This window comes from Erinaceus europaeus, chromosome 2 (assembly GCF_950295315.1).
Source record: "Erinaceus europaeus chromosome 2, mEriEur2.1, whole genome shotgun sequence".
Taxonomy (NCBI): Eukaryota; Metazoa; Chordata; class Mammalia; order Eulipotyphla; family Erinaceidae; genus Erinaceus; species Erinaceus europaeus.
Window position 1 is genome coordinate 186,356,784 of NC_080163.1, and position 27,872 is coordinate 186,384,655.

General features: G+C 47.4%; 1 protein-coding gene across 3 annotated transcripts in view; it reads right to left on the minus strand.

Moving 5' to 3' along the window:
• CATSPERG (cation channel sperm associated auxiliary subunit gamma) overlaps positions 1 to 15,289 on the minus strand; it is a 38,165-nt gene extending 22,876 nt beyond the window's left edge. Inside the window, exons 1-9 of one of the 3 annotated variants that reach the window (XM_060185868.1) lie at positions 15,206 to 15,289; positions 13,481 to 13,751; positions 13,346 to 13,399; positions 8,118 to 8,262; positions 7,718 to 7,844; positions 7,519 to 7,591; positions 6,065 to 6,220; positions 2,776 to 2,947; positions 510 to 647 (exon numbers count right to left, since the gene is read on the minus strand). In XM_060185868.1, the coding sequence (XP_060041851.1) occupies positions 510 to 647; positions 2,776 to 2,947; positions 6,065 to 6,220; positions 7,519 to 7,591; positions 7,718 to 7,844; positions 8,118 to 8,262; positions 13,346 to 13,399; positions 13,481 to 13,714 (1,099 nt within the window). In that variant the 5' untranslated portion in view covers positions 13,715 to 13,751; positions 15,206 to 15,289. Of the gene's footprint in view, positions 1 to 509; positions 648 to 2,775; positions 2,948 to 6,064; positions 6,221 to 7,518; positions 7,592 to 7,717; positions 7,845 to 8,117; positions 8,263 to 13,345; positions 13,400 to 13,480; positions 13,752 to 15,205 lie in introns of those variants that run through there. The other 2 variants (XM_060185866.1, XM_060185869.1) reach the window with 2 other exon arrangements.
• Positions 15,290 to 27,872: the final 12,583 nt, after the last annotated feature.

A 27,872-nucleotide genomic window follows, 5' to 3' on the forward strand; every position in this document is an offset into this window, starting at 1 on the left:
CAGGTGTCTATCTTTCTCTCCCCCTCTATCTTCCCTCCTCTCTCCATTTCTCTCTGTCCTATCCAACAACAGCAACAACAACAACAATAATAACCACAACAATGTTAAAACAACAAGGGCAACAAAAGGGGAAAAGATAGTCTCCAGGAGCAGTGGATTTGTGCTGCTGTCATCAAGCCCTGGCAATAATCCTGGAGGCAAAAAAGGAAGGAAGGAAGGAAGGAAGGAAGGAAGGAAGGAAGGAAGGAAGGAAGGAAGGAAGGAAGGAAGGAATGTGCTCAACTAGATGCACCACTGCCCGGCCCCTTAGGCTTCTGTTCTTCGAAATCAAATACATTACAGAAGGCACACACATACCCCAAGGCCGAGCCCTATCCTTGCAAGCACATTAACCCACACCCTCCCAGACACAGTCCCCAGCCTGGGACCTTCCTCAAGGCATATGGTGGGGGGCAGGGAGGTTCTGAGTTTTTGGAAGCGAGCGTCTCTTGGGCTGCCCCCTCCCTCACCTGTGATGGTGCCTAGGTAGAGATAACCTTCCTGCTTGCCGGTGGTGATGGCCATGATGTACTCAGAGCCGTTGCTGGGGAAGAACTCCGGGCACAGCTTCTTGATGCATTCATCTGCCAGGACCCTCACCCACCTTTCTGTGAGAGCCAGCAAGGGGGGTGGTCCTCAGGTCCATGGGTTCGGACCTGGGTCACCCCACCTCTATATTCTGAGGCCTGGTGAGCCAATTGCTTATCCTTTCCCACCAGCACAGCTGCTCACAGTGGTGTTTCAGGGTTCCAGCTGCCTTTGAGAAAACAGCCGTGGATGTGGCTCAGGTGGGACAGTGGATGGGGCACTGGACTTTCAGACATGAGATCCGGAGTTCAATCCCGGGCATCCCATGTGCCAGAGTGATGCTCTGGTTCTGTTTCTACTTCCTTCTCTCAAATAAAAAAAAAAATTTTCTTTATTCAGACTACAGATCAGCTCTGACTTAAGGTCATGTGGGGTACTGAGTCTGGGATTACAGAACCTCAGGCATGAAAGTCTTTTGCATAACCATTATGCCATATCCCCTACTCATCGAATAAATTAATTAAAGGGGGGCTTGGGGAGACAGCATAATGGTTATGCAAAAAGACTTTCAAGCTTGAGATTCTGAGGTCCCAGATTCAATTCCCAGCACCAGCATCAACCAGAGTTGCTCACTGCTCTGGGAAAAGAAAAAAAGAAATGAAAAAGAGAGATTACAACACAATCTTCTGTGACTCTGCAAGTTAACCTTGGTGGGAGGGAAACTCTTAGAACTACAAAAGCATTGACATTGTTTTAAAAATGATTGAGAGCCATGGAGACACATATAGGTTATAAAACAGAGTTTCATGCCTAAGTCTCCCAGGTTTGATCCCCAGAACCACCATCAGCCAGAGCTGAGTAGTGCTCTGGTAAAAATAATAACAATAATAATAATAATAAAATAAAATAAAAATGACTCAGTATTTTGTGATTGTTTCTTTCCTCTCTGATCAACCTCTATGGCTTTATTTCTCCATAGAGTTCATGTTTATTTCTTCCTCCTTTGTCAGCCTGTCTTTATGACTCTATTTGTATCTCTCTCCCTACCCCCAAATTTCTCTCCTGGTATGCATCTTTTAGTTTTTATTTGCCACCAGGATTATCACTAGGGTTCAGTTATCTGCACAGCTGACTCCACCACTCCCCAGAGGTCCTTCTCTCTCTCTCTATCCCCCCCCTCACCCTTTTCATCCTCTTTGTATTGCCACCAGGGTTATCTCTGGAACTCAGTGCTGGCACTATAAATCCACTGTTCCCAGTGGCCATTTTTATTTTTTCTTATTTTTTAAAATATTTATTTATTCTCTTTTGTTGCCCTTTTTTTTTAGTTGTAGTTATTATTGTTGTCGTTATTTATGCATTGTTGTTGGATAGGACAGAGACAAATAGAGAGAGGAGGGGAAGACAGAGAGGAGCAGAGAATGACAGACACCTGCAGACCTGCTTCACCGCCTGTGAAGCGATTCCCCTGCAGGTGGGGAGCTGGGGCTCAAACCAGGATCCTTAATGCCAGTCCTCGTGCTTTACGCCACCTGCGTTTAACCTGCTGCGCTACCGCTGACTCCCCTTTTTTATTTGATAGGACAGAGAGACATTGAAAGGGGAGGGAGAGTTAGAAAGGAGAGAGAAAGATAGACACCTGCAACATTGCTTCACCACTTGTGAAGTTTTCCTCCCTGCAGGTGGGGACTAGGGACTTAAAACGGGGTCCTTGTGCATGGTAATGTGTGTGCTCTGCCAGGTGCACCTGTGCCTAGTGCTTTCTCTTTTCTCCTCTCTCTCTCTCTCTCTCTCCCTCTCTCTCTCTCTGGGGGTGGTGGTCTGTCCTTGCTGCTGCCCACGTTGCTTCCATGTGGTGCTGGGGATTGAACTCAAGGTCTTCTGCACAGTAATGTATGAGCTCTACTAATGATGTACCTGGCAGGCCCTCCACATGTCTTTATCTCTCCGTGCTCCCTCCCTTCACTACCACACCTTGAACTTTCCACAGCTGGTTCACAGTTCCAGGGGAGATGTGGCTGAAAGCCCCACCCTAGCTTACAAAATGTAGGAGAAAGCCCCTGCAGATGGACCATGATGTTTCAGGACCTCGGAGAGCTCCCTACTCCCACAGCTTACCGCCCCTCCACCCCACCCTAGTTCTGGGGTCACTGAGGCCTCCTTCCTTGGGTGCAGGTCTGAGACGCCCTGGGCCCCAGGCCTCCTCACCGCTGCTGTGGTTTTTCTCAAGGAGCGTGCTGTAATTGCCTGTGAAATAGTAGACCAGCTGGTTCTGCCGAATGAAGAGAGTGCTCTCCAAGGCGATGGTGTCGTAGATGGTGGCTGTGAAGTTGGACTGGGGGCAGTAGAAGGAGCCTACCCAGCAGCTGTCAATGCTCAGCTGCAGGAGAGGTGGAGGCAAGAACTGCAGTGAGCAGGTGTCTGCACCTCAGCCCCAGTAGCCTGAGTACTGGGCTGGTGCTTGCCCCCAGCAGAGGCCTTCCCTGCTCAGCCTACAGCACCCCAATGTTGGCCAGGGAAGCAGATGGCCCTGGCCAGAGCTAGCTGGGGCTTCATGTACTCCTTAGAGCAGCGCAGTGCATGGTGCTGACTCTGCTCAGCAGTCCTGGACCCCAGATACCAGACACCAGTGTTGTTCCCACGGATAGAAACATGCATGGCTCAAGGTGCATTTTTTTACATGAGACTGAGAGGGGGCAGGGGATATAGAATAATGGTAATGCAAACAGACTCTCATGCTGGAGGCTCCCAGGTCCCAGGTTCAGTCCCAACCACTACCAAAAGCCAGAGCTGAAGCACTGGTTTAGTAAAATAGGCAAAATGTGTGTGTGTGTGTGTGTGTGTGTGAGAGAGAGAGAGAGAGAGAGAAACACAACAGGGGCCGGTGGTGGCACACTTGGTTGAGCGCAGGTTATAATGCACAAGGACACAGGTACAAACCCCTGGTCCCCACCTGCAAGGGGAAAGCTCTATGAGTAGTGAAGCAGTGTTGCAAGAGTCTCTGTGTCTCTCTCTGTCTCCCCCCAATCTTTCTTTCTTTCTTTTTTTCTTTTCTTTTGTTTTTTATCAGAGCACTGTCTTGCTCTGGCTTATGGTGGTGCTGGAGATTGAACCCAGAACTCTGGAGCCTCAGGCATGAGACTGTCTTTGCATAACCACATGCTATCTACCCTCTGCCCCCTCTCTCCCTCTCTGTCATGCCCTCCCCTCTCAATTTCTGGCTGTCTCTATACAATAAATAAAGATAATAAAAATTAAAAAGAGAGAACACAGCACTGAAACTCCCTTCAATGTGGTGAGGACTAGAGCTGAACCTGATCAAGTGCAGGGCAAAGTAGCACACCATCCAAGTGAGCTATTCTGCCAGCCCCATGGTACACTGAAAAAAAAGACCCACTCGGGAGCTGGGTGGTAGCACAGCAGGTGAAGCGCGCTTGGCGCAAAGCACAAGGACTGGAGTAAGGATCCCGGTTCGAGCCCCGGCTCCCCACCTTCAGGGGGGTCGCTTCACATGTGTTGTTGCAGGTCTGCAGGTGTCTATCTTTCTCTCCCCCTCTCTGTCTTCCCCTCCTCTCTCCATTTCTCTCTGTCCTATCCAACAACAATGCCATCAGTTAACAACAGTAATAACTACAACAATAAAACAAGGGCAACAAAAAGGGAATAAATATTTTTTTAAAAGACCCATTCATTCATTCATTCATTCAAGACAGAGAGTGAACCATATCATTCCAGCATATGAAGTGCAGGGAACTGAACTCAGCTACCCAAGGAATTTTTTTTTTCATGGAACATGATTTCAACACACAGACTCACTGTTCCCTGACACACTTATTTTTTCCTTTTTTATTTCTTATTTTATTTACTGATTGGTTAGAGGCAGTCTTTTTGCATAACCATTATGCTATTTCCTCAGACCTAATATATATGTGTATATATATATATGTATATATATATATGTATATATATATATATATTAAATGTATAAATAAAAGCAAAACTAGACTGTACTGGAAGAAATGTTATCAAGGAAAACATGAATGTTCTTCTTTCCCTGTCCTATTATCATGAAAGTGTCCTTGAGAAGGTTAGTTCTAAAAAGCAATAAAATAAAATATTGTGATTCGCTCAGACCAGATGTTGTTGCTGTGCTTGGTGCAGCTACCTGGACCGTCTCACCACCAGTGATGGCAACTGTCATACGGAATGTGTTGCCTTGTTATTGTCTGAAAGGATGACTGTTCTCTGTGAGACGTAGCTAGAAATTGTCTTTGCCAGGAAGAGGATCATCACATCTCCCTGTCCTCCCACATGCATGAGGGAAAGGAAAGCTGTGAGTCAGCAGGGATTCTTATTTGAGCAAAAGTTTGGGAGTTCTGACTCACTTAGCTTAAATGAGCAGCATGCCGGGTTGCCCCGACCACTGTGATTGAACTGGAGTGGACACATGGTCTGAACTGAGCCCAGTAAAAGGGTTGCCCCGACCACTGTGATTGAACTGGAGTGGACACATGGTCTGTGGGGACACATGGTTGTGGGGACACCTCCTCTTTTCTTGTTAGCCTGGAAGATACTGCTTCTGTGGTTCCTAATGACAGGGCCACACACCTGAGAAGCTATGACAATGGAACCAGGTCCAGGACGTAGAAGGGAGAAATGGTCTTAGAGACACCATTTGAACTCCTGGGTCCTCACGAGGTCTGTCAAGCCAGGCCTGAGTTTTGCAACTCCTCAGGTGCACCTACCACATCCATTTCCTGCTTAAACCAACATAGACTGAAGTTCTGCCTTGGTAGCACCAATTCAAGTGTGCGTCTGTCATTCCCATCAAAAGAACCTCAATTCAGACACTCCTGTCTGATCTGAGAATAAGGCAGGCTCATGGGGGTCCAGGAGAGTGGTCAGTGGTAGAGTACCTGCCTTGCATGTGTGAGGCCCTGGGTTTAACTCCTGCACCACATAAATGGTTGAGCAGTTCTCTGTTCTCTCTCTCTATCTCTCTCTTTCTCTCTCTCTCTCTCTCTCTCACATACACACACACACACATAATATAAGAAAACAAAAAGGTTCTCAATGCCTAATGTGAAGCCCTTAAGCCTATGTGTATATTGAATTTACAACTTTCCAGAGTTTAAACGGTGATGCATCCGTGCACACTTACCTATCTGGGTCCTTGTGCATGGCAACATGTACGCTCTGTCAAGAGTGCTATCACCTGCCCCCCCTTCTTTTCATATATTTTATTTTAATCTGTGAGACAGATAAACCAAAGTACTGCTCCAGTCTGTCTTATGGTGGTGGTGGGGATTGAACCTGGAAGTTCAGAGCCTCGGGCATGAAAGTCTCTCCCCATAACCATTATGGTATCTTCAGCCTTCCATAGCCCCAGGATTTTCCTCAGTTGTTTGATTGTTCATTTGCCTGTTTTCAGGGGCTCAGCCCCAACTTCCTACCAGTGGTCCCAGCCCATCTCTCCTGCTGGAGCTGTTTGGCTCACCTCCACAAGAGAGTAGTCTTTGAAGTTGGTGTCACTGACAAGAATGACCTTCTCCTCTGGAATGCCACCCAATATCAGCACAGGTGTATGTTCCACAGTGAACCACAGTGGCCTGGATGCCGAATTCAGGAAGTACCGGGGTTTCAGATCGAAGATCTGTGGCATGAGGTGGGGGGCGGGTGGGCAGTGCAGAAGAGATAGTTAGCACTAAGCTCTCCTCCCACCCTGCCAGGACTCTGGCTTTATGGTAAAAGCAAAAGTGAAGTGTGTGCCCTGTCCCATGAAGGACACTCTCCCCCCAGCAATCACTTCTATCACCTCAACCCCCATGCTCTCCTCTCCTGGCTCGAGTCCTCACTACCTCTCAGACTTGCTGGGCACATTCCCAGCTTAAAGGCTGACTGTTCTCTCTGCCTTAAATTGTGCTTCTGGTGAGCTAGCGAGATAGCACAATGGCTCTACAAGACATTCATGCCTGGGAGTCTGGCGGTGGTGCAGTGGGTTAAGTGCGCGTGGCACAAAGCACAAGGACCGGTGTAAGGATCCCAGTTTGAGCCCCAGCTCCCCACTTACAGTGGTGTCGCTTCACAGGCGGTGAAGCAGGTATGCAGGTGTCTATCTTTCTCTCCCCTCTGTCTCCCCCTCTTCTCTCCATTTCTCACTGTCCTATCTAACAGTGAAGACATCAATAACAACAATAATAACTACAACAACAATAAAAAACAAAAAAGGCAACAAAAAGGGAAAAAAAAATTAAATTAAAAAAAAAAAAGACATTCATGCCTGAGTCTCTGAGGTATTAGGTTCAACCCTTAGCTTCATTTAAAAAAAAAAAAGAAAGAAAGTTGGGCGATACTGCAGTGGGTTCGGTGCACTTGGTGCAAAACCCAAGGACCAGCATAAGGATCCCAGTTCGAACCCCCTGCTCCCCACCTTTACGGGAGTCACTTCACAGGTGGTGAAGCATGTCTGCAGGTGTCTATCTTTCTTTCCCCTGTCTGTCTTCCCCTCCTCTCTCCATTTCTCTCTGTCCTATCCAACAACAATGACATCAATAACAACAATAATAACTACAACAATAAAACAACAAGGGCAACAAAAGGCAATACATAAATTTAAAAAAAAAAGAGGGGCCGAAAGTAGCACAGCAGGTTAAGTGCACATGGTGCGAATCACAAGGACCGGCGTGATGATCCCGGTTCAAGCCCTCTACTCCTCACCTACAGGGGAGTCGCTTCACAGGTGGTGAAGCAGGTCAGCAGATGTCTATCTTTCTCTCCCCTTCTCTGTCTTCCTCCTCTCTCCATTTCTCTACTTCTTATCCAACACCAACAGCAATAACAACAATAAGAATAACAAAAGACTGCCATGTCGTGATCCGGGAGGTGGTGCAGTGGATAAAGCAATGGACTGTCAAGCACGAGGCCCCTCCTTAACTCCTACCCCTGACTCACCTCGTCCCCTATGGAGAACCCTAGTGTTCCATCTTCCTTCTTCTTCAGGAAGCCATTGATGTTTACTTGGAACCTGACAGCGAGTTCTGGCTCAGCCTTGGCCCCCAGCTCCCAGGCCCCAGCCCCTCACCCGTCTCTCCTGATTCCACCCAGGAGTCCCTCCCAGGGCCCAACCTGGCACTGGGTGCAGGGAGGGCACCTTTTGCTGGGGATGAAGGGCCCCAGGCCGTTGCTGCTGATGTCCACGTCCATGACCACACTGCCGTTCTTGATGGGCATGGGTGTGTACCAGCTCATGACACACACGTGCTCCACTATGCATGCCTCTGCAGGCCAGGGATGGGACAGGTAGGCTACACTCAGGCATCCCTCCAGCTTACTGGCTGTAGGGCCCTCCCTGTGCCCCCCCCCCCAAGACCCTGATGGGGTCATGATGCCCCATTTAGGCTCTGGAACCTCTGAGGCCTCTCCCAAGACCTCTAGCCCCAACAGGTCAGAGCTCCTCTGACAACCCCATCCTCCCATTCAGGTCTTACCCATCCCCCAGAAGTTCCTCCCCCATGGCCTTGTCCAGGCACAGCCCCCAATCCCATGCCCACCTGTGATGCGGAAGGGAGCTGCCTCCATCTGAATCTCCACATGCTCTGTCTTCCAGAGATAGAAGTTGACGGGAGACTGGAATTTCACTACCACCACAGGCTTCAGCCCGGTCAGGTGGCCCTTGCGGATCATAGAGTTTGAAACCTAAGGGGGAGATCGGCTCACAGCTATATCCTCAACTCCTTGCCTGGCACCAAATGGGAGGTGCTATGGCACTGAAAACACTTGGGTGCTTTGATATCTTGCTCTCTGAATTAACCTGGAGCAGTGCATTCAGCTCAGTAAAATAAAGATCGCCTTTGAGTATCCCTATCTTCCCTTTAATAGTGTCTCTTCCTGGGCTGTATGGAGAGGTCAGAAGCAGTGGACAGACTAGATCTGAGCTGAGGTGGGGTGGGAGTAGGGGGTGGATGGGCCAGGATAGATAGGAGAGGGTCAGAGGGTAAGACTTTCAGACAGAACTTAGATGTGGAGAATGCACAGGAGAGATGGGGAGACAGCATACTGTTATATAAAAATAATTTTATTTATTTATTGGATAGAGGCAGAGAGAAATTGAGAAGGAAGGGGAGATAAAGAGGGAGAGAGAAAGAGAGATACCTACAGACCTGCTTCACCACTCATGAAGCTTTTCACTCTGCAGATGGTGACCCAGGGCTTGAACCTGGATCTTTCCACATTAAACATGTGTGCTAGGAGGTGCACCACCTGGCTCCACTTAAAAAGATTTTTCACATCTAAGGCTCTGAGGTCCCAGGTTCAAACCCTAGCACTACCATAAGCCAGTGCTCTGTGCCTTTCTCATTAAAGTAATAAAATAAAGTATAGCATATATATATATATATATATATAGAGAGAGAGAGAGAGAGAGAGATGGGAGTCAGGTGGTAGTGCAACGGGTTAAGTGCACATGGCGCAAAGCTCAAGGACCAGCCTAAGTTAATAAATAAATAAATAAATAAATAAATAAATAAAATATTTAAAGAAATATACAAAACTTTGTTGGGGAAATAGCATAATGGTAATGCAAAAGACTGTCATGTCGAGATCTGGGAGGTGGTGCAGTGGATAAAGCAATGGGACTCTCAAGCATGAGGTCCTCAGTTCAGTCCCTGGCAGCACATATATCAGAGTGATGTCTGGTTCTCTCTCTCTCTCTCCTCCTATTGTTCTCATTAATAAATAAATAAAATCTTCAAAAGATTGTCATGCCTGAGGCTCTGAAGTCCCAGGTTCAATCCCCAACACCACCATAAGCCAGAGCTGAGCAGGGCTTTGTTATATACTTTGTTTCTCAAGTAAATAAATATTTTATAATGTTTCTAGAAGCTTATGTTTAAAATACATGTTTTTAAATCTTTTTTCCCTTTTGTGGCCCTTGTTATTTGTTATTGTTGTTGTGGTTATTATTATTGTTGTTATTGATGTCATCATTGTTGGCTAGGACAGAGAGAAATGGAGAAAAGAGGGAAAGACAAAGAGAGGGGAGAGAAAGACAGACACCTGCAGACCCGCTTCACCACCCTTGAAGCGACTCCTCTGCAGGTAGGGAGCCAGGAGCTTGAACCAGGATCCCTACGCCTATCCCCACAATTGTTGCCATGTGCGCTTAACCCACTGTGCTACTGCCCGGCCCCCAACATAAATATTTTTTATTATATATATATTTTTTGCTTCCCCCCTTTTGTTGTCTTTGTTTTTTAAATTGTTGTTGTAATTATTATTGTTGTTAACATAGATATTTTTAAGAGAGGACGCTTGACTCAAGCCAAGTGGTGGGTGGAGAGTGGTTGCTGGGGGACCAGGGTGAGAGACAGGGTGACAGAGCCTTCCAGGCCCTGGCCATCCTGCCCACTTCTCCTAAGCCAGCCCTGCCTCTGGGTTATTATTTTTATTCCATCACCTACACCTCTAAGTCAGGTGAACAGTAGCCATGAACAGATGATCACTTCATCTTCTGCCTAGACCTCTCATTTCCTCATGCCCCCCTGCACTCCTGCCCTACCCCCCAACACACACACATGCATATGCACACGCGGCAGAAGCAAGCCCAGGGATACCCGAAGTAGCTCACACCCCTTCTCAAGGCTTTATCTCACTCTCTGAAAGTCAAAGTCCCACTGTGGCCCTAAAACCGGCCTACATGGGGCAAAGAAAAGATAGCTTACTGGGTAAGGTGCCCACATTGTCATGTCCACAACTCAGTTCAAGCCTTGCCACCACGTGGGAGATGCTATAGAAGCTTCAGTGCTATTGTGTCTCTCCCTCTCTTTGAATGTCCTTCTATATGGATGATGATGATGATTATTATGATGATGATGATAATGATAATAATAATAATCTACAGCATCACACTCCTGGGCCAGCTCCTCCCACTGCACCCCCCACTCACTCACTCTATCCCAACAACACTGCACCGAACCCCCTAAAGTTCCACCAGGCCATGGCTCCTCTGATAACCCCATCTCCTATCCAGGTCAGGGCTCTGCTGAGACCCCCAAACCTCCCTATACCCTTGCCAGGCAAGGTGACCCTTTGGGTTCCCTCCCCTAGGCCCACCTTATAGCTCTCAACCATTCCTAGCTTTCCCCTTTTCCTAGTTCAGGTCTCTCCTCAAGTCCCATCAGAGAACTCTTACCCAACCACTCCTGCTTAGAGGCCCTCTCCTTTATTTTTTTAATTCATTTTTAATATTTTATTAATTTACTGAATAGAGACAGAAAATGAGAGGGAAGGGGAAGACAAGAGAGACACCTGCAGCACTGCTTCACCACTTGTGAAGCTTTCCCCTTGCAGGTGGGGTCTGGGGGCTTGATCCTGGGTCCTTGTGCATTCTGATATGTGCTCTCAAACTGGGTGTGCCACCACCCAACCTTCAGGCTCTGTTCCTTTCTAAAACATCACCATCTTCACTTTTTTTAAAAAAAAATTATATTTACTTATTTCTCCCTTTTGTTGCCCTTGTTTTTTTTTATTTTATTTATTTATTCCCTTTTGTTGCCCTTGTTGTTTTATTGTTGTAGTTATTATTGTTGTTGTCGTCATTGTTGGATAGGACAGAGAGAAACGGAGAGAGGAGGGGAAGACAGAGAGGAGGAGAGAAAGATAGACACCTGCAGACCTGCTTCACCGCCTGTGAAGCGACTCCCCTGCAGGTGGGGAGCCGGGGTTCGAACCGGGATCCTTATGCCGGTCCTTGTGCTTTGCGCCACCTGCGCTTAACCCGCTGCGCTACAGCCCGAGTCCTGTTGCCCTTGTTTTTTTTTTGTTGTTGTTGTAGATATTATTGTTGTTGTTACTGATGTCATTGTTGTTAGATAGGACAGAGAGAAATGGAGAGAGGAGGGGAAGTCAGAGACTGGGAGAGAAAGACAGACACCTGCAAACCTGCTTCACCGCTTATCAAGCGACTCCCCTTGCAGGTGGGGAGCCTGGGGCTCAAACCAGGATCCTTATGCTGGTCCTTGCGCTTCATGCCACATGTACGTCACCTGCTGTGCTACTGCCCAACTTCCCACCATGTTCTCTTTATCCTCTGCACTGATTACACTCATAAATCCTCTATTGCATTTACTTGGTTGCCTGTGTCCATGGTGAGTTGAATTCATAAGAAAAAGCTGGCCATGTTGTTTATTGTTTTGTCCTTTCCACCATTAAGAAAAGAAAATCTGGTGGTCCAGGAGGCGGTGCAGTGATAAAGCTTTGCACTCTAAGCCATAAGGTCCCGAGTTCGATCCCTGGCACACATGTGCCTGAGTTATGTCTAGTTCTTTCTCTCTCCTCCTGTCTTTCTCATAAATAAATAAAATAGAAAGAAAGAAAGAAAAAGAAAAGAAAGTCTGATTTCTAGTAGGTGTTGAATGAACAGATTAAGGAATCAATATCAGACTTTCACAGATAAAACAAAGGCCACGGAGGGGGGTCAAGTGGTAGCACAGTGGATTAAGTGCACATGGTGTGAAGCACAAGGACCACTGTAAGAATCCTGGTTCAAACCCCCGGCTCCCCACCTGCAGGAAGCAGGTCTGCAGGTGTCTGTCTTCCTCTCCCCCTCTCTGTCTTCACCTCCTCTTTCCATTTCTCTCTGTCCTATCTAACAACTACAACATCAATAATAATAATAATAATAATAATAATAACCACAACAACAATAAAAAGAGGGGGAATAGCCTCCAGGAGCAGTGGATTCATGGTGCAGGCACCGAGCCCCAGCAATATCCCTAAGGCAAAAAAAAAAAAAAAAAAGACAAGGCCCATGGTATAAAACTGCTTATAGCCAGCATTCTCTGACCTTTTTCTGTGAACCAGAAAAACTCTGACAGCACCCACATGTACTTAATCATTTTATTAGGTGGGCCAAATCATTACTAGACCCCTGCCAAAGATGTAGATAGTTTTGAAACTGAGATGCTCAGTAACTTGCCTCTGTTTTGTTTTTGTTTTTTTGCCTCCAGGGTTATTGTTGGGGCTTGGTGCCAGCACTATGAATCCACTGCTCCTGCAACCATTATTTTTTATTTTTTATTTTTTGGACAGAGAGAAACTGAGAGGAAAGAGAAAGAAAGAGCGGGAAAGACATGCGGACTTGCTTCACTACTTGTGACACGACCATCTGCCCTGCAGGTGGAAAGCCAGGTGCTCCAGCCAGGATCTTTGCTCAGGTCCTTGTGCTTCATACTATGTGTGCTTAACCTGCTGAGCCAAGGCCCGGCCCACATAACATGTGTCTTTATACAGCTATCATGTGGTAAGTTGGGATGTGAATGCAAGAATCCTGACCTCAGAACCCAAAGAATTAACTGTCAAGCTATTCTTTCTCCAAGAAAATGCTAGTCAGTGAAAGACTTGAGCCCAGATCTACAAAAATTTGACAAAAAACAAAAAACGACCTACTATGTACCTTATAGAATATTGGGAATCTTGAGTTCTTTGGTTCCGCATATTAAAATGTTAGAGACTCACCGTGTTGAGCGCACATGTTACAGTGTGCAAGGACTGGGTTCGAGCCCCCGGCCCCCACCTGCAGAGGGAAAGCTTCACAAGTGGTGAAGTAGGGCTGCAGGTGTCTCTCTGTCTCTCTCCCTCTCTATCACCCCCTTCCCTCTTGATTTCTGGCTGTCTCTATCCAAATAAATAAATACATAAAGATAATAATTTTTTTTTAATGTTAGAGACTGGAGAACTGAGGCCCACACTAACTGAATCCAACCCCAATGTATCAACTCACCCGTCCATCACAGTAATAGTAGATCCTCAGGTAGTAAGGAAAGCCCATATACACCTGCAAGAAGTTGGACACATATCAAAAATTCAGTGGGGGTAGAAACAGGACCCGCGGACCCCCTGACTCCAGAGTACTTACCTCATCCGGGTCGATGGGTGCGCCCACCAGCAGGCTGAATACTTTGCTCACTGAGTTCAGAGGCAGTTGTTCCGAGAAGCGGTCACTTACTTTAAGGCCCACCTTCTCGAACTTGTTCAGAAGAACAGTCCAGCTACAGTCTGGGTAATCGCTCACCGCCCACAGCCTCGTTGGCGCCCATAGCACCGCCAGCAGTGCCCCCAGCACACGCAGGGCTCTGAGTCTCCGCCACATGGGGCCACCAGGAGGCAGCTCACGACAAGGCTGGAACCTGGATAAAGCGGGGATCAGCACCTGCCAGCAGTTCTACCCTCTGCCTTGTCCTTCAGAGATCCTGACTGGCATCCACGCTTTGCCCTGCCCTTGATCTTGAACCTTCCACCTCTGCTTAGACTTCTGGTCACAAGCCTGCTTTTGCTCCTGACCCGGACGGCGCCCCTGCTCTTGCTTCTGCCTCCCACCCTACTCTTGCTCCTGGTTCCATCTTTGCCACAGACGTCGCCCCTCCCCTGGGCCCTGCACCTGCTCCTATTCCGGACCCCATCGTTGATGCTCCTGGCTCTACTGGTACTACTAGCCACGCCCCTGGTTTCTTTCAGCTTCCCCGTCTTGCACCAGAACCTTTCCTCGCCCTTATTCTTTATTCGGTCCAGGCTCGGCATCTTGCTCTGACTCTTCGCCGGTTTTTGAGTTCTGCTTCTTGTTTTGACTGCCCCCCGCCTATGTCCCTCGGTCCTGGTCCTGCTCCTCCGTTTGGCTGTGCAACTTGCTTCCTCCCCATTTCCCACACTCCTTCCACACTTCTCTTCGCACCGCTCCTCTCTACATGCCGCGACCCCGACCCGAAACCCAGCTTCATCGCCAGGGTCCTCCAGCCAGATCTTCTCCACTCTCCGCCCCTTCCCATGGCTCTGCCTGTGTTTCTCGCTCGGGGCTGCCTCCTGCCGGGGTGCCCTGATGCGCCCTGAATCCACCCGCCCTACCCCGTCCTCTGCTTCCAGCGGCTCTTTCTGCACGGGCTCCTCGCCCCGCACCCCGGAGCAACTAGGACTCTTCTCGGCCCGCACTAGCCTGTGGCCTCGCCCCCTCTGCTCCTCCAGCCCCAGCATGAAGCCACGCCCCTCCTCCTCGCCCCGCCCCAGAATGTAGTCATAGCCCTGGTCCAGCCACCCCAGAGTGGGACCACGCCCCTCCTCGCCCCGCCCATGCGTGCGGGCTCGCCTCTCTTCCCCCCGCCCCAGGATGGGACCACGCCCCCTCTCGTCACGCCCATCCTCCTCCTTGCCCCCCTCTAAAGGGTGGCCCCGACCTTTCACCTCCCTCCCCTGAGTGCCGCCACGCCCACTAGAGTCCCTCCCATGCAGGTGACCACGCCCCCTCACAGCCCGAGCCGGCGTGTGGACACGCCCCCTCGCGGCGCGCCCCGGCGTGCGCTCACGCCCCTTCTCGCCACGCCTTGCGGTGTGGGCCCTTCTCTTCAGCTTAGACACCCGCTCTTTTCCCGGGGATCGCGGCTCGTCACCCGCCGTTTGCTTGCCGGGAGACCTGTCTTCGCCCAGAGCCCGCTCCTCACCCCGCACTTTCTCACCGTCCCGTGCGGGCACCGCTTTCTCTCTCCTCACCTTCCCCTTGGGCCGCACCCCCTTAGCGCCCCTCTGACTCCGGTCCCGGTCCATGCCGCCCGCCACACCTGCCGGCCCTACGCCTCGACCCTGCTCATCGCACCTGCTTCTCCTGGCCCCGCCTTCTCCCCCCCGCCCCCCGCCCGCGCCTCTCGGTGGCCGCCGACCTAGACTCCTCGCCTCCCGGCCTCCCCCGCCTCGCCCCTCCTCACCTCCCTCCTCCCTCACAGCCCCGCTCCCGCCCCCGCATCCCTCTCCCGGACGCGCCCCGGCACCTCCCTCTTATCCCCGCCCCGCAGTACCAGTCACCTAATTAAAACCGGTCAACCGTCACTCCAGTCGCGCCCCTACTTGCCCGTTTTCAAAATGGCCGCACGCGCTTCCACAGCCGACTTCCGCCTGTCCGGCGGCACGCCCCCCCGCCCCGCCCCGCCCAGGAGTCGGTCTCCATGGTTACCAAGTCACCACCTGCGCCCAGACCAGCGCCCAGACAAGCAGCGGGAAACCCAGGCCGGGTGCCTGCCGGCAGAGGGTGCTAAGGACACACTTTGCAATAGGTCCTTCCAGCTGCTCTGGTCTCTTTATGTCTCTCTCACTAAAGGAAAATTAAGTCTTTAAAAGGCCAGCGAAATAGCTCACTAGGATATTGTGCAGCTCTGCCGTGTGCACATCCCAGGTTAGAGTCTGGGCCCTAACCCACTGAAGGACTTTGGTTTCTTTCACACTCTGCCTCTCTACTTTCCTTTTCTGTTTAAATAACAATAATAATAAATAATTTTACAAATAATTTCTAGGACAGAGACATATGTCCCAGAGAAGGTACTGCAGCCATAAAAACAAAAATGAGTGGCTCAGGAGATGGCACCGTGGCTGGAGTGTTGATCTTAAAAGCAAAAGGTTCCAAGTTCGGTCTTCAGCATCACATGTGTCAGATTCCTCTTCCATTAATAAACAAATCTTTCTTAAAAACAGTCTAGGGAGTCGGGCGGTTGCGCTGCGTGTCAAGCGCAGGTGGCACAAAGCACAAGGACCGGCATAAGGATCCCGGTTCGAGCCCCTGGCTCCCCATCTGCAGGGAGTCGCTTCACAGGCGGTGAAGCAGGTCTGCAGGTGTCTGTCTTTCTCTCCCCCTCTCTGTCTTCCCCTCTTCTCTCCATTTTTCTCTGTCCTATCCAACAACGACGACATCAATAACAACAACAATAACTACAACAATAAAACAACAAGGGCAACAAAAGGGAATAAATAAATATTTTTAATATTTATTTTATTTATTTATTCCCTTTTGTTGCCCTTGTTGTTTTTATTGTGTAGTTATTATTGTTGTTGGATAGGACAGAGAGAAACGGAGAGAGGAGGGGAAGACAGAGAGGAGAGAAAGATAGACACCTGCAGACCTGCTTCACCGCCTGTGAAGCGACTCCCCTGCAGGTGGGGAGCCGGGGCTCGAACCGGGATCCTTATGCCGGTCCTTGTGCTTTGCGCCACCTGCGCTTAACCCGCTGCGCTACAGCCCGACTCCCCATAAATAAATATTTTTTAAAAGTCTGTAACTGATTTTATTTGACAATCTAGAAAGTCTACAGTCACCAGCAGTTCCAGTGCAATTTCCAGTACAACTGAGAATTCAGGAATCTTCGTCAAATTGTTAGTGTAGCAGACCTTGCAGATAAAAATGCACACAAAATAAATAAATCTAAAAGGGAAGGGGGCTCTCTGTTTCTGTCTCTCTGCCAACATGTGAATAAAGGGCTCTCTCATTCTTTCTCCTCTCTCTCGGCTCACTTGTACTCCAACATGTGGGTGTTCTCAATTTTCCTGAATAAAGTTTTAAATTTCTAGGAAAAGGGGGGTATGAGACTACTATGTGTCCCTGGAATGACCTCAGAATTATTCTGGATTGATGAGGGGAAAAGCATGCAGAAAGGAGAATAATATCAGAGAAAGCATCTAAGATTGTATATATAAGGGATGAGTGGCGGCACATCTGGCTGAGCACACGTTACCATACACAAGGATCCTGGTTCAAGCCCTCAATCCCCACCTTACAGGGGTGGAGATCCACTAGTGGTGAAGCAGTGCTATAGGTGTCTCTCTCTCTCTCCGTTTCTTTCTTTCTTTCTTTCTTTCTTTCTTTCTTTCTTTCTTTCTTTCTCTCTTTCTTTCTTTTTACTTTATTGATTTGATTTAATAGGACAGAGAGATATTGGGAGGAAAGGGAGATGGAGAGAGACAGAGAAACACCTGAAAGCACTACTTCACCATCTGTGAAGCATTCCCCCTGCAGGTGGTGACCAAGGACTTGAACTTGGGCCCTTGCACATGGTAGTTTATGCACTTAACCAGTTGTGCCGCTGTCTCTCCCTCCTTCTTTCTTTTCTTTAATTTTTTTTAACCAGAATACTGTTTAGTTCTGGCTTATGGTGGTGTGGGGGATTGAACCTGGGGCTTTGGAGGCTCAGGCATGAGAATCTGTTTGCATAACCATTATGCTATCTACCCTCCACCTGCTCTCTTTCTATCCCACTTCCCTTCCAATTTATAGCTCGTCATCATTGTTATCATAATTGTATATATAACTAATTACAAAAAAACAAGGGGGGGTCAGGCGGTAGCTGAGCAGGTTAAGTGCACATGGCGCAAAGGGCAAGGACCCGTGTAAGGATCCCTGTTAGAGCCCCCGGTTCTCTACCTCCAAGGGAGCTGCTTCACAGGCAGTGAAGTAGGTCTGCAGGTGTCTATCTTTTTCTCCCCCTCTTTGTCTTCCTCTCCTGTATTTCTCTCTATCCTATCCAACAACAAACAACATCAACAACGACAATAACCACAACAAGGCTACAACAACATGGGCAACAAAAAGGGGGGGAAGGCCTCTAGGAGCAGTGGATTCATGGTACAGGCACTGAGCCCCAGCAATAACCCTGGAGGCTAAAAAAAAATTTTTTTTAAGGTATGGGAACGAGGACAACAGTACTTAGCATTTTTTAAATTTTATTTATTTTCCATTTGTTGCCCTTGTTGTTTAACATTGTTGTGGTTACTGATGTAGTTGTTGTTGGATAGGACAGAGAGAAATGGAGAGAGGAGGGGAAGACAGAGAGGGGGAGAGAAAGACAGACACCTGCAGACCTGCTTCACTGACTATGAAGTGACTCCCCTGCAGGTGGGTAGCTGGGGATTTGAACCGCGGATCCTTACGCTGGTCCTTGAGCTTTGCACCACGTGTGCTTAACCCACTGTGCCACCGCCCGACTCCCAGTACTTAGCATTTTATTGAGTACCATACACTGCTGAAAGTGCTTTATAGACAGTAAGTGGCTTCTGTCTCTAATAAGTCTGAGAGGTAAAAGCTGGAACCATCCTATTCCACAGATGAGTGAATTGGCACAGGGAGGCAGAATCACCTGACCAAAACCCCAGAGGCTGGTAATCTACCAGGACACTACCTCCAGAGGCTGTCACAGCAACAGCTCACCAACCCAGGTATGCCCTGTGTGACTTGAGAGGAATATAAATGACACACACACACACACACACACACACACACACACACACACACACACTGCTGGCACACTCCTGGCAAGAGACGTTAGAAATCAGTCACTGCAGCCTGAGTGCCAGAGAAAAACTGATTTTCCACTGTATTCTCACTGGCAACTTTTGAAATGTTTCCAACGCATTACAAACAAACACAAACTGAACAGCACCTGGTTTCTTTTTCTAGAGGACTCAGAAAGAGAAGTGAGGAGGGAAAGCCACAGGATCTAGCTATCAAGTGCAGCTCTCTAGGCAAGGATGATGCCTGCCCGTCCAGATGCTGATTCCACAGCAAAGCTGACACTGACCCACCCCACTGAGAAGCCAAGGAACCGGGGAGGTGGGACAAGGGCCAGAAGACAGCTACCCTGAGAGACAGGGTGACCCAGCAAAGCCTTCAGAGTCCAGCTTTACTCTTCCTGTGTGATGTTAATAAACATCTCTGGGCCTCCTTTTAAGTGTACATTGTGAGGAATGTACCTAACAGAGCTGCCAAGAGAGTTGAACAAGTTCATGTGTTTCAAGGGCTTGGCGCAGGGCCTGGCCCCCATGTTAGTGCCCTGTCTCCTTGTTATAACAACAATCTTGAGTGAAGTTTCTGCAAGAATTGACCATGTTGATTTCTCCCTCCTTAAAACATTTACAACCCCCTTCACACACTTCCTGGGTTTTAATTATTGTATTTTATTTATTTATTTATTTACCATAGCACTGCTCACCTCTGGCTATGGTGGTGCTAGAAACTGAACGTGCACTGAAGGAAACTTCACAAGCGGTGAAGCAGTGCTGCAGATATCTCTTTCCCTCTCCCTCTACTTCTCTATCTTCCCATCTCCTCTCAACTTCTGCCTCTATCCAAAACAAATTGAAAACTTAAATAAACTGTTCTGGCTGTTGGGCTGATAGCTCAGCTGGTGGAGCACATGTCTTGCATGCATAAATATTTTTATAAAGGGGAGGGCCAGCAAAATAGATCATTTGGACAGTCCTGTGCTTTCATGTGTGTGACTGTGGTAGGAGGCCAGCCTCTACTGCATTGAAGGAAGCCTTGGTGCTGTGGTCTCTTTCATTTTTCTTAATTTTTTAATTTTATTTATTGATTTATGAGAAATGATAGAAGAGAAAGAACCGGACATCACTCTGGCACATGTGCTTCCGGGGACTGAACTCATGACCTCATGCTTGAGAGTGCAATGCCTTATCCACTGTGCTACCTCCCGGCCGCGGTCTCTATCATTCTATCTCTTTGCCTCAAAAACAATTACAACTACAAAACAAAACTAAAAACTCTCCCTAAGTCTCTCCTGTGCTCAAGAAGTCTGTCCTTTAAAGACACTTAAGACCAACCACCCTCATCACGCCATCACTCCAGAGTCAGTAAACTACCTGCTAGTCTCCAACCTGTCCTATCCCGCCCCCACCCCAGTCTCCAGGTATTCACACACCCAGTTCCTTCAGCTTGGAGTGCCTTCCCACACCCTTTCTATGTGTCCATCAAGGACCCTGCCCCTCTGTCTACTGCACAGGACTCAGAAGAGGGACCTCTGACAGTGAGTGCTATTTCTGATGCACATCTTAGAAGGCAACACATCTAGGACAAAGACAAAGAAAACAAATCACCTTCCAGCTCTGTGTCTAAGAGGGGGACGTCCCCTCCCTGGGCATGTTTCTTCATCTGCGGAAAGGAGATGGAGAAGTTAGCTTCCTCAAGTTGGTACCCAGAATAGGGACAATGGAGGCATCCCAAAATAATGTGGCAAGCTGTAAAATCATCTTTTGAAGTGGGTACAATGATCATTGCCTGGGGATGGGTGGTAGCACAGTGGATAAGTCACATGGTGCAAAGCTCATGGACTGGCTTAAAGATCCTGGTATGAGCCACTGCCTCCCCACCTGCAGGGGGTCCCTTCACAAGTGGTGAAGCAGGTCTGCAGGTGTCTTATCTTTCTCTCCCCATCTGTATTCCTCTCCTCTCTGTCTTATCCAGCAACAACAACTATACAACAGTAACAACCATAACAAGGGCAACAAAATGGGAAAAATAGCTTCTAGGAGCAGTGGATTCATAGTGGTGTCACTGAGCCCTAGCGATAACCCTGGAGGCAAAAAAAAAAAAAAAAAAGATCATTGCCTTTTTTGTTTGTTTTTGTTTTTAGCTAAAACTCTGCTCAGCTCTGGTTTATGGTGGTACTGAGGACTGAACCTGAGACCTTGGAGCCTCAGATACGAAAGTCTTTTCTATAACCATTATGCTGTTTCACTCATCCTCCCTATATTTACTGGCTTTTCTTAGAAATGTCCCTCTCCCTTACAAACTCCACATCTTTCCTTTGTGTGGTCACCTTGCCAACCTCCGTAGATCCTTTTTTTCTTTCCCATTTCCAGCATTTTTTTTCACAGCAAGCAGTTTTCTTGTTTTGTCTTTCATACACAAACACACACACACACACACACACACACACACACACATTCAGAGCATTGCTCAACTCTGGCTTATGGTGGTGCTGGGGATTGAACCTGGAAGCTCAGAGCCTCTGCTATGAAAGTCTATTGCATAGCCATTGTCCTGGCTCTCTGACCCCATCATTGCCTTCCCATAGATGAGGAAACTGAACACATAGATGAAGTGACTGCTGAGGGCATAGGCAGGATGTGGCAGGGCAGAGATTTGAGCCCCAGGAGGCTGGTTTGCTCCAGGACCCAGGGAGCCCCACATTCTCAGTAAATAGGGACAGCTTGACTGTGGGGCAGTGGTCAAGAGCAGCATCTTCAATGCTGTTCGATCCTGGCTGGGTTTCTGCCTCAGCTTCCTGCCCGTCAGGCTCAAAAGCAGATTCTACCAGTCAGATCTACCCCAGGCCTCTCCATGGAAACAACTAAGAGAAATGAGTCAGGCCCACTGTCCCCCTGACAACAACTCTGATTTCATGGCTGACTTCAATAGAACTTCCTCTAGGAAGCCCTCCCTGACTTTCTGAATGGGGCACTTTCTCTATTGCCCCCATGGTCACTGTGCCTCCTTGCTTAAAGTGGTGTCCAGTCCAGTCTGAGCTATCATGGCAGGGAGATAATGTAGCCTGTGAGCCCCCCAAAATCAGGGCCCAGCTCATCCCAACTGCTGTGTTGCTAGCCCTGTCCAGCATGGGACTGGCCCAAAGGAGGGAGTTTGGGGATGAGTGAATATATTCTTTACACTTGATGGGCGTTAGGAACCAGAGCTGAGTGGGTGTCACTCTACTGCCTGAAATAAGGCTTAAGCCCAGAGCCCAGGAGAAATGGCAGCTGAGGAGGGTTGAGTGAGGGAGATGGGTAGAGGGCTAAGTGAGAGAGATGGATGGAGGAATAAGTGTAATAGTGAGCTGGGAATACAGCCTCAGTGTCATGTGTGTGCTTTGTGTGTATAAGGCCCTGGTTTTAATCCCCGGTCACCTCCCCTCCACCAAAAATGAGAAAAACAGAGATGGGGAGGGAGATGGGGAGGGAGAAGGGAAGGCGGGGAGAGAGAGAGTTACGGAAAGTTAGAAAACATAGGGGAAATGAGAGGGAAGGGGGTACAGGACAGCAAGGTGCTCACAAATGTGAGACAGAAAACAGATGGCTGGGACTGGCAAGATAGCTCACTTGGTGGCGTGCTTGCTTTGTCACTGGCACTACCCAGGTTCAAGCCCAGCTGCCACCACACCGAGGGAGGCTCTGGTGCTGAGATCTCTCTCTCTCTCTCTAGTCTGAAAAAGTAAAAAAAAACACAAGTGTATGTGTGTGTGTAAGGGGTGGACAGGGGGGGCAGAAGATGGTTCACCTGGTGGGGTGAACACTTGATCATGCACAAGGACCCAGGTTCAAGTTCCTGACCAACACATGAGGACCCCTTCACGAGGAAAGCTTTCCAAGCTGTGGAGCTGTGATTTCATGTCTCTCTTCTCTGTCCCTCTCTCCCCTTATATCTTAAAAAAAAAAAAAAAAAAAAAAGAGTCCAAGGAAGGGCCTAATGACTAAAATCACGGGGAGGAAAAAAAAGATCACAAACTACAAATAAAGACGGACAGGTGGAAACGAGGACAGACAGTAGATGACAGGTGACTCGCCTCACCACCACCAGCATGTGCTCTAGAAAGTTCTCAACCATCAGCTCCAGTCTCGAGAGAGGAGTAACCGGTCTGGTGTGGTGCCCCCAGCTACCTGGGGATGGAGGCGTAGTCGGTGTGAGAGCCAGCTGTCAGCTGCTGGTGTGGCTCCGGCTGGGGGCTGAGGATGTCCACCCGGTCGTCCTCCTCCTGCTCCCTGTTGATGCTGGCGGGACACGGGCTGGGCAGCAGGATGAGGTCCGTGAGGGCCTAGGGCCTAGAGGTGATGCACCCAGTTGAGCACACAGGTTATCATGTGCAAGGACCTGGGTTCAAGCCTCTGGTCCCCACCTGCAGGGGGGAAGCTTCATAAGTGGTGAAGCAGTGCTGCCAGTGTCTTTTTCACTTTCCCTCTCTATCTCCCCCTTCCCTCTAGATTTTTCTCAGTCTCTATTTTTAACAAAAGGAACAGCTAAGTGGTCTGGGAGGTGGCACAGTGGATAAAGCATCTGACTCTCAAGCATGAGTTACCGAGTTCAATCCCCGGCATAACATGTACCAGGGTGATGTCTGTTTTTTTTTCACTCTTCCTATGTTCCTCATTAGTAAACAAATATTTTTTTTAAAGGAACATCTAAAACATAACAAATACAGTTGTAAACATTTGAAGAAAATAAAATTTGCACGGAGGGTAGATAGCATAATGGTTAAGCAAACAGACTCTCTTGCCTGAGTCTCCAAAGTCCCAGGTTCAAGCCCCCACACCACCATAAGCCAGAGCTGAGCAGTGCTCTAGTAGTAAAAAAAAAAAATTGCTACTTTATACTATAAAAAAAGGAAAATAGTTTTTTAATCAAAGAAAAGAGGGGTGGGGGAGGTAGTATAATGGTTCTGGGTTTACACACACTTATTTCTTTTCTTTTTCTTTTTAATTTTTGTTACATTTATTTATTTATTCATTTATTCTCCTTTTTGCTGCCCTTGGTTTTTATTGTTGTTGTAGTTATTATTATTGTTGTTGATATTGCTGTCGTTGTTGTTGGGTAGGACAGAGAGAAATGGAGAGAGGAGGGGAAGACAGAGACGGGGAGAGAAAGACAGACACCTGCAGACCTGCTTCACCGCCTGTGAAGCGACTCCCCTGCAGGTGGGGAGCCGGGGCTCTAACCAGGATCCTTACGCCGGTCCTTGCGCTTTGCGCCATGTGCGCTTAACCTGCTGCGCTACCGCCCAACTCCCACGCACACTTATTTCTAAGCTTAGGGACCCGCACAAGGACTTGGGTTTGAGCCCCTGCTTCCCACCTGTAGATGGGACACTTTACAAGCAGTAAAGTAGGTCTGCAGGTGTCTTTCTCTCTCCCTCTCAACCCCCTTCTGTCCCCCTTTGTCCTATCCAATAAAATAGAAGGGGGGGGCAGGTGGTGGCACACCAGGTTGAACACACTTGTTACAATACGCAAGGACCCAGGTTTGAGACCCTGGTCCCCACCTGCAGGGGGAAAGCTTCGCGAGTGGTAAAGCAGAGCTGCAGGTGTCTCTCTGTCTCTCTCCCTCTCTACCTCCCCCTTCCTACTTGATTTCTGGCTGTCTCTATCTGATAAATAAATAATAATGATTTTTTAAAAAATTAAGGGGAAAATAATTCCTAATGCTGACACCAAGCTCCAGTGATCACCCTGGAGGCAAAGAAGGAAAAAAAAAAATGAAATCATATCAGAGGTCAGCAAAATAGCTCAGATAGCGCACTGCTTTGCCATGGGCATAACTCAGCTTCAAGCCTGGCCTCCGTGAAAGGAAGCTTCGGTGGTATGGTCTCTTTCACTCACTTTCTGCCTTCTCTGTCTCTACTAAAAAGTTAATAAGGGGGGTAGGCGTTTGGTGCACCTGGTTAACTCCACATATTACCATAAGCAAGGACTCAGGTTCAAACCCCTAGTCCTCACCTGCAAGGGGAAAACTTCAGAAGTGGTGAAGCAGGTCTGCAGGTGTCTCTCTTTCTCTTTCTCCCTCTCTATCCCTCTTCCCTCACAATTTCTCTGTCTTGTCAAATTAAAAAAATAAAGCTTGGATTCGACTTCTGGAGGCGGAGCTACGAGCAGCAGATCACTTTCTCTCCTCTCCTCTCCTCTCCTCTCCTCTCCTCTCCTCTCCTCTCCTCTCCTGGATCAACTAGGAATACCAAAGGAGACCACCCGGACTGAAACAAGACAGGACTAGAATGACCACAGGAACCCAGTAAATCACCCGTGAGTACAAACACGAGTGGCTGGTGACAGAGAGGAGAGAGGGGCCTAAGGAGAGATTAAGTGACTGCTAACAGTTCGACAGTTTGTCAGTGGAGACACCACCTTCAGTCTGCTCCACCAACAAGGGGACAGCTGAAGGGAGGAAAGGACTCCCCAGAGACTCACCAAGTGCAACTCTGAGTCTCCATTGCTACTACCCTCAGAATCTGGAGCAGCAACAGGGAGGGACACCAGGGTACAGAGATCTAACCGGGAAACTCAGAAGACCTATACCTAGGTGGCATAGCTGAGGGGCTGTGAAAGTCTCTTTGCATAACCACTGGATTATCTCTGCCACACCCTGCTTTATCTCTTGGTCAGGAGTCAGTGATTAAGCTAAGAAGCCTATTGATAGTTTAAAAGCCCTCAGGCTCCCATAGCCTACAGGGGAAAAAAAAAAAGGCTTTTACACCACTGAACTCCAACTCAGGGATTGAAAAAACTGTTAACTTATTTAAAATGGTTAAAACAACAAGAAAAAATATTGGAGACTCGAACCAGGACAAGAGTCCAGCTAAAAGTCCTCCAGAGGTTGAAGCACAAAACAACGAGTTCAACATCCAAACATTAGCTAAGGAAATAATAACAGGAGTGAGTAAAGAATTTGAAAAAATTGTAATCAGAAATGCAGGAACAACAAATGAGAATATGGAAGAAAATTCTAATTATCTCATGGTTATTAGAGAGCTGAAAGCTGAAATCGCTGAGCTAAGAAGGCAACTAGCTGAACAAGCTAAAACAGTATCAGAGCAGGGCAACAAAATAGATGAACTCCAGAAAGCAGTAAAGGGCAGAGAGAATAGAATCAATGAGGCTGAAGACAGAATTAGCAAGATTGAGGATGAGTTAGAGACAACTAAAAAAGAAGTAAGAGATCTCAAAAAGAGATTAAGAGAGTCTGAAAACAACAACAGAGTCCTATGGGATGACTTCAAAAGAAACAATATACGCATTATTGGCTTACCAGAGGAAGAAAGCGTTCTCCAGGCCATAATAGCTGAAAATTTCTCTAGTCTAGACAACACCAAAGACATAAAGATTCAAGAAGCCCAGAGGGTCCCAAACAGAATTAACCCAGACCTAAAGACACCAAGACATGTCATACTTAGATTGGAAAGGAATAAGGATAAAGAAAGGATCCTCAAGGCTGCAAGAGAAAAACAAAGAGTCACCTACAAAGGAAAACCCATAAGATTAGCAGCAGACTTCTCCATACAAACACTACAGGCCAGAAGAGAATGGCAAGATATCTATCGAGTGCTCAATGAGAAAGGCTTTCAGCCAAGAATACTATATCCTGCTAGATTGTCATTCAGACTAGATGGAAGCATCAAAACCTTCTCAGACAAGCAACAGTTGAAGGAAGCAACCACCACCAAGCCTGCCCTGAAAGAAGTTCTGAAAGGTCTCCTATAAACAGTCAGACCACCACAAATAGGACATATATCAAAACACTCTAAAACTCTACAAGAATGGCGTTAAAATATCTTCAGTCTTTGATATGAATAAATGTCAATGGCCTGAATTCACCTATTAAAAGACACAGAGTAGGAAGATGGATCAGAAAACACAACCCAACAATATGTTGTCTACAGGAAACTCACCTAACTCAACAAGACAAACACAGACTTAAAGTGAAAGGATGGAAAACTATCATTCAAGCCAATGGCCCACAAAAAAGGGCAGGAACAGCTATTCTCATATCTGACATGATAGACTTTAAAATAGATAAGATTAAAAAAAATAGGAATGGACACTACTTAATGCTCAGAGGATCAGTCAATCAAGAGGACTTAACAATTATTAATATCTATGCACCCAATGAGAAGCCATCTAAATACATCAAACTTCTACTGAAAGAGCTACAACAATATATTAACAGTAACACAATCATAGTAGGGGACTTCAACACCCCACTATCTCAACTTGACAGATCATCCAGGCAGAAAATCAGTAAAGACATAAGGGAGCTAAATGAAGAGATAGATAAACTAGAACTATTGGACATTTTCAGAGTCATTCATCCCAAGAAACTGGAATACACATTTTACTCAAATCCACATGGATCATTCTCAAGGATAGACCATACATTAGGCCACAAAGACAGCATCAGCCTATTCAAGAGCACTGAAATCATCCGAAGCATCTTCTCAGACCACAGTGGAATTAAACTAACATTTAACAATCAACAAAAGATTAGTAACAGTGCCAAAATGTGGAAGCTCAACAGTACACTTCTTAACAACTTCTGGGTCAAAGAGGAAATCAAGGAAGAAATCAAAATGTTTCGAGAGTTCAATGAAAATGAAGACACAAGCTATCAAAATATTTGGGACACAGCTAAAGCAGTCCTAAGAGGGAAGTTCATAGCTATACAAGCACACATTAGGAAACAAGAAAAGGCACAAATAAACAGCCTGATTGCACATCTCAAAGACCTAGAAGAAGAACAACAAAGGAATCCTAAAGCAACCAGAAGGACAGAAATTACTAAAGTTAGGGCAGAAATAAATAACATTGAGAATAGGAAAACCATACAAAAGATCAATGAAAGTAAATGTTGGTTCTTCGAAAGAGTAAACAAAATCGACAAACCTTTAGCCAGACTCACAAAACAAAAAAGGGAGAAGACCCAAATAAATCGGATAGTAAATGAAAGAGGAGAAATCACAACAGACACTGCAGAAATTCAACATATCATGCGAGGCTTCTATGAACAACTATATGCCACCAAGCTAGAGAACCTGGAAGAAATGAATGATTTCCTAGATACCTACCAACTTCCAAAACTAAGTCAAGAGGAAGTGGATAACATGAACAGGCCCATCACAGCTAATGAAATTGAAACAGTTATCAAAAATCTTCCCAAAAATAAAAGTCCT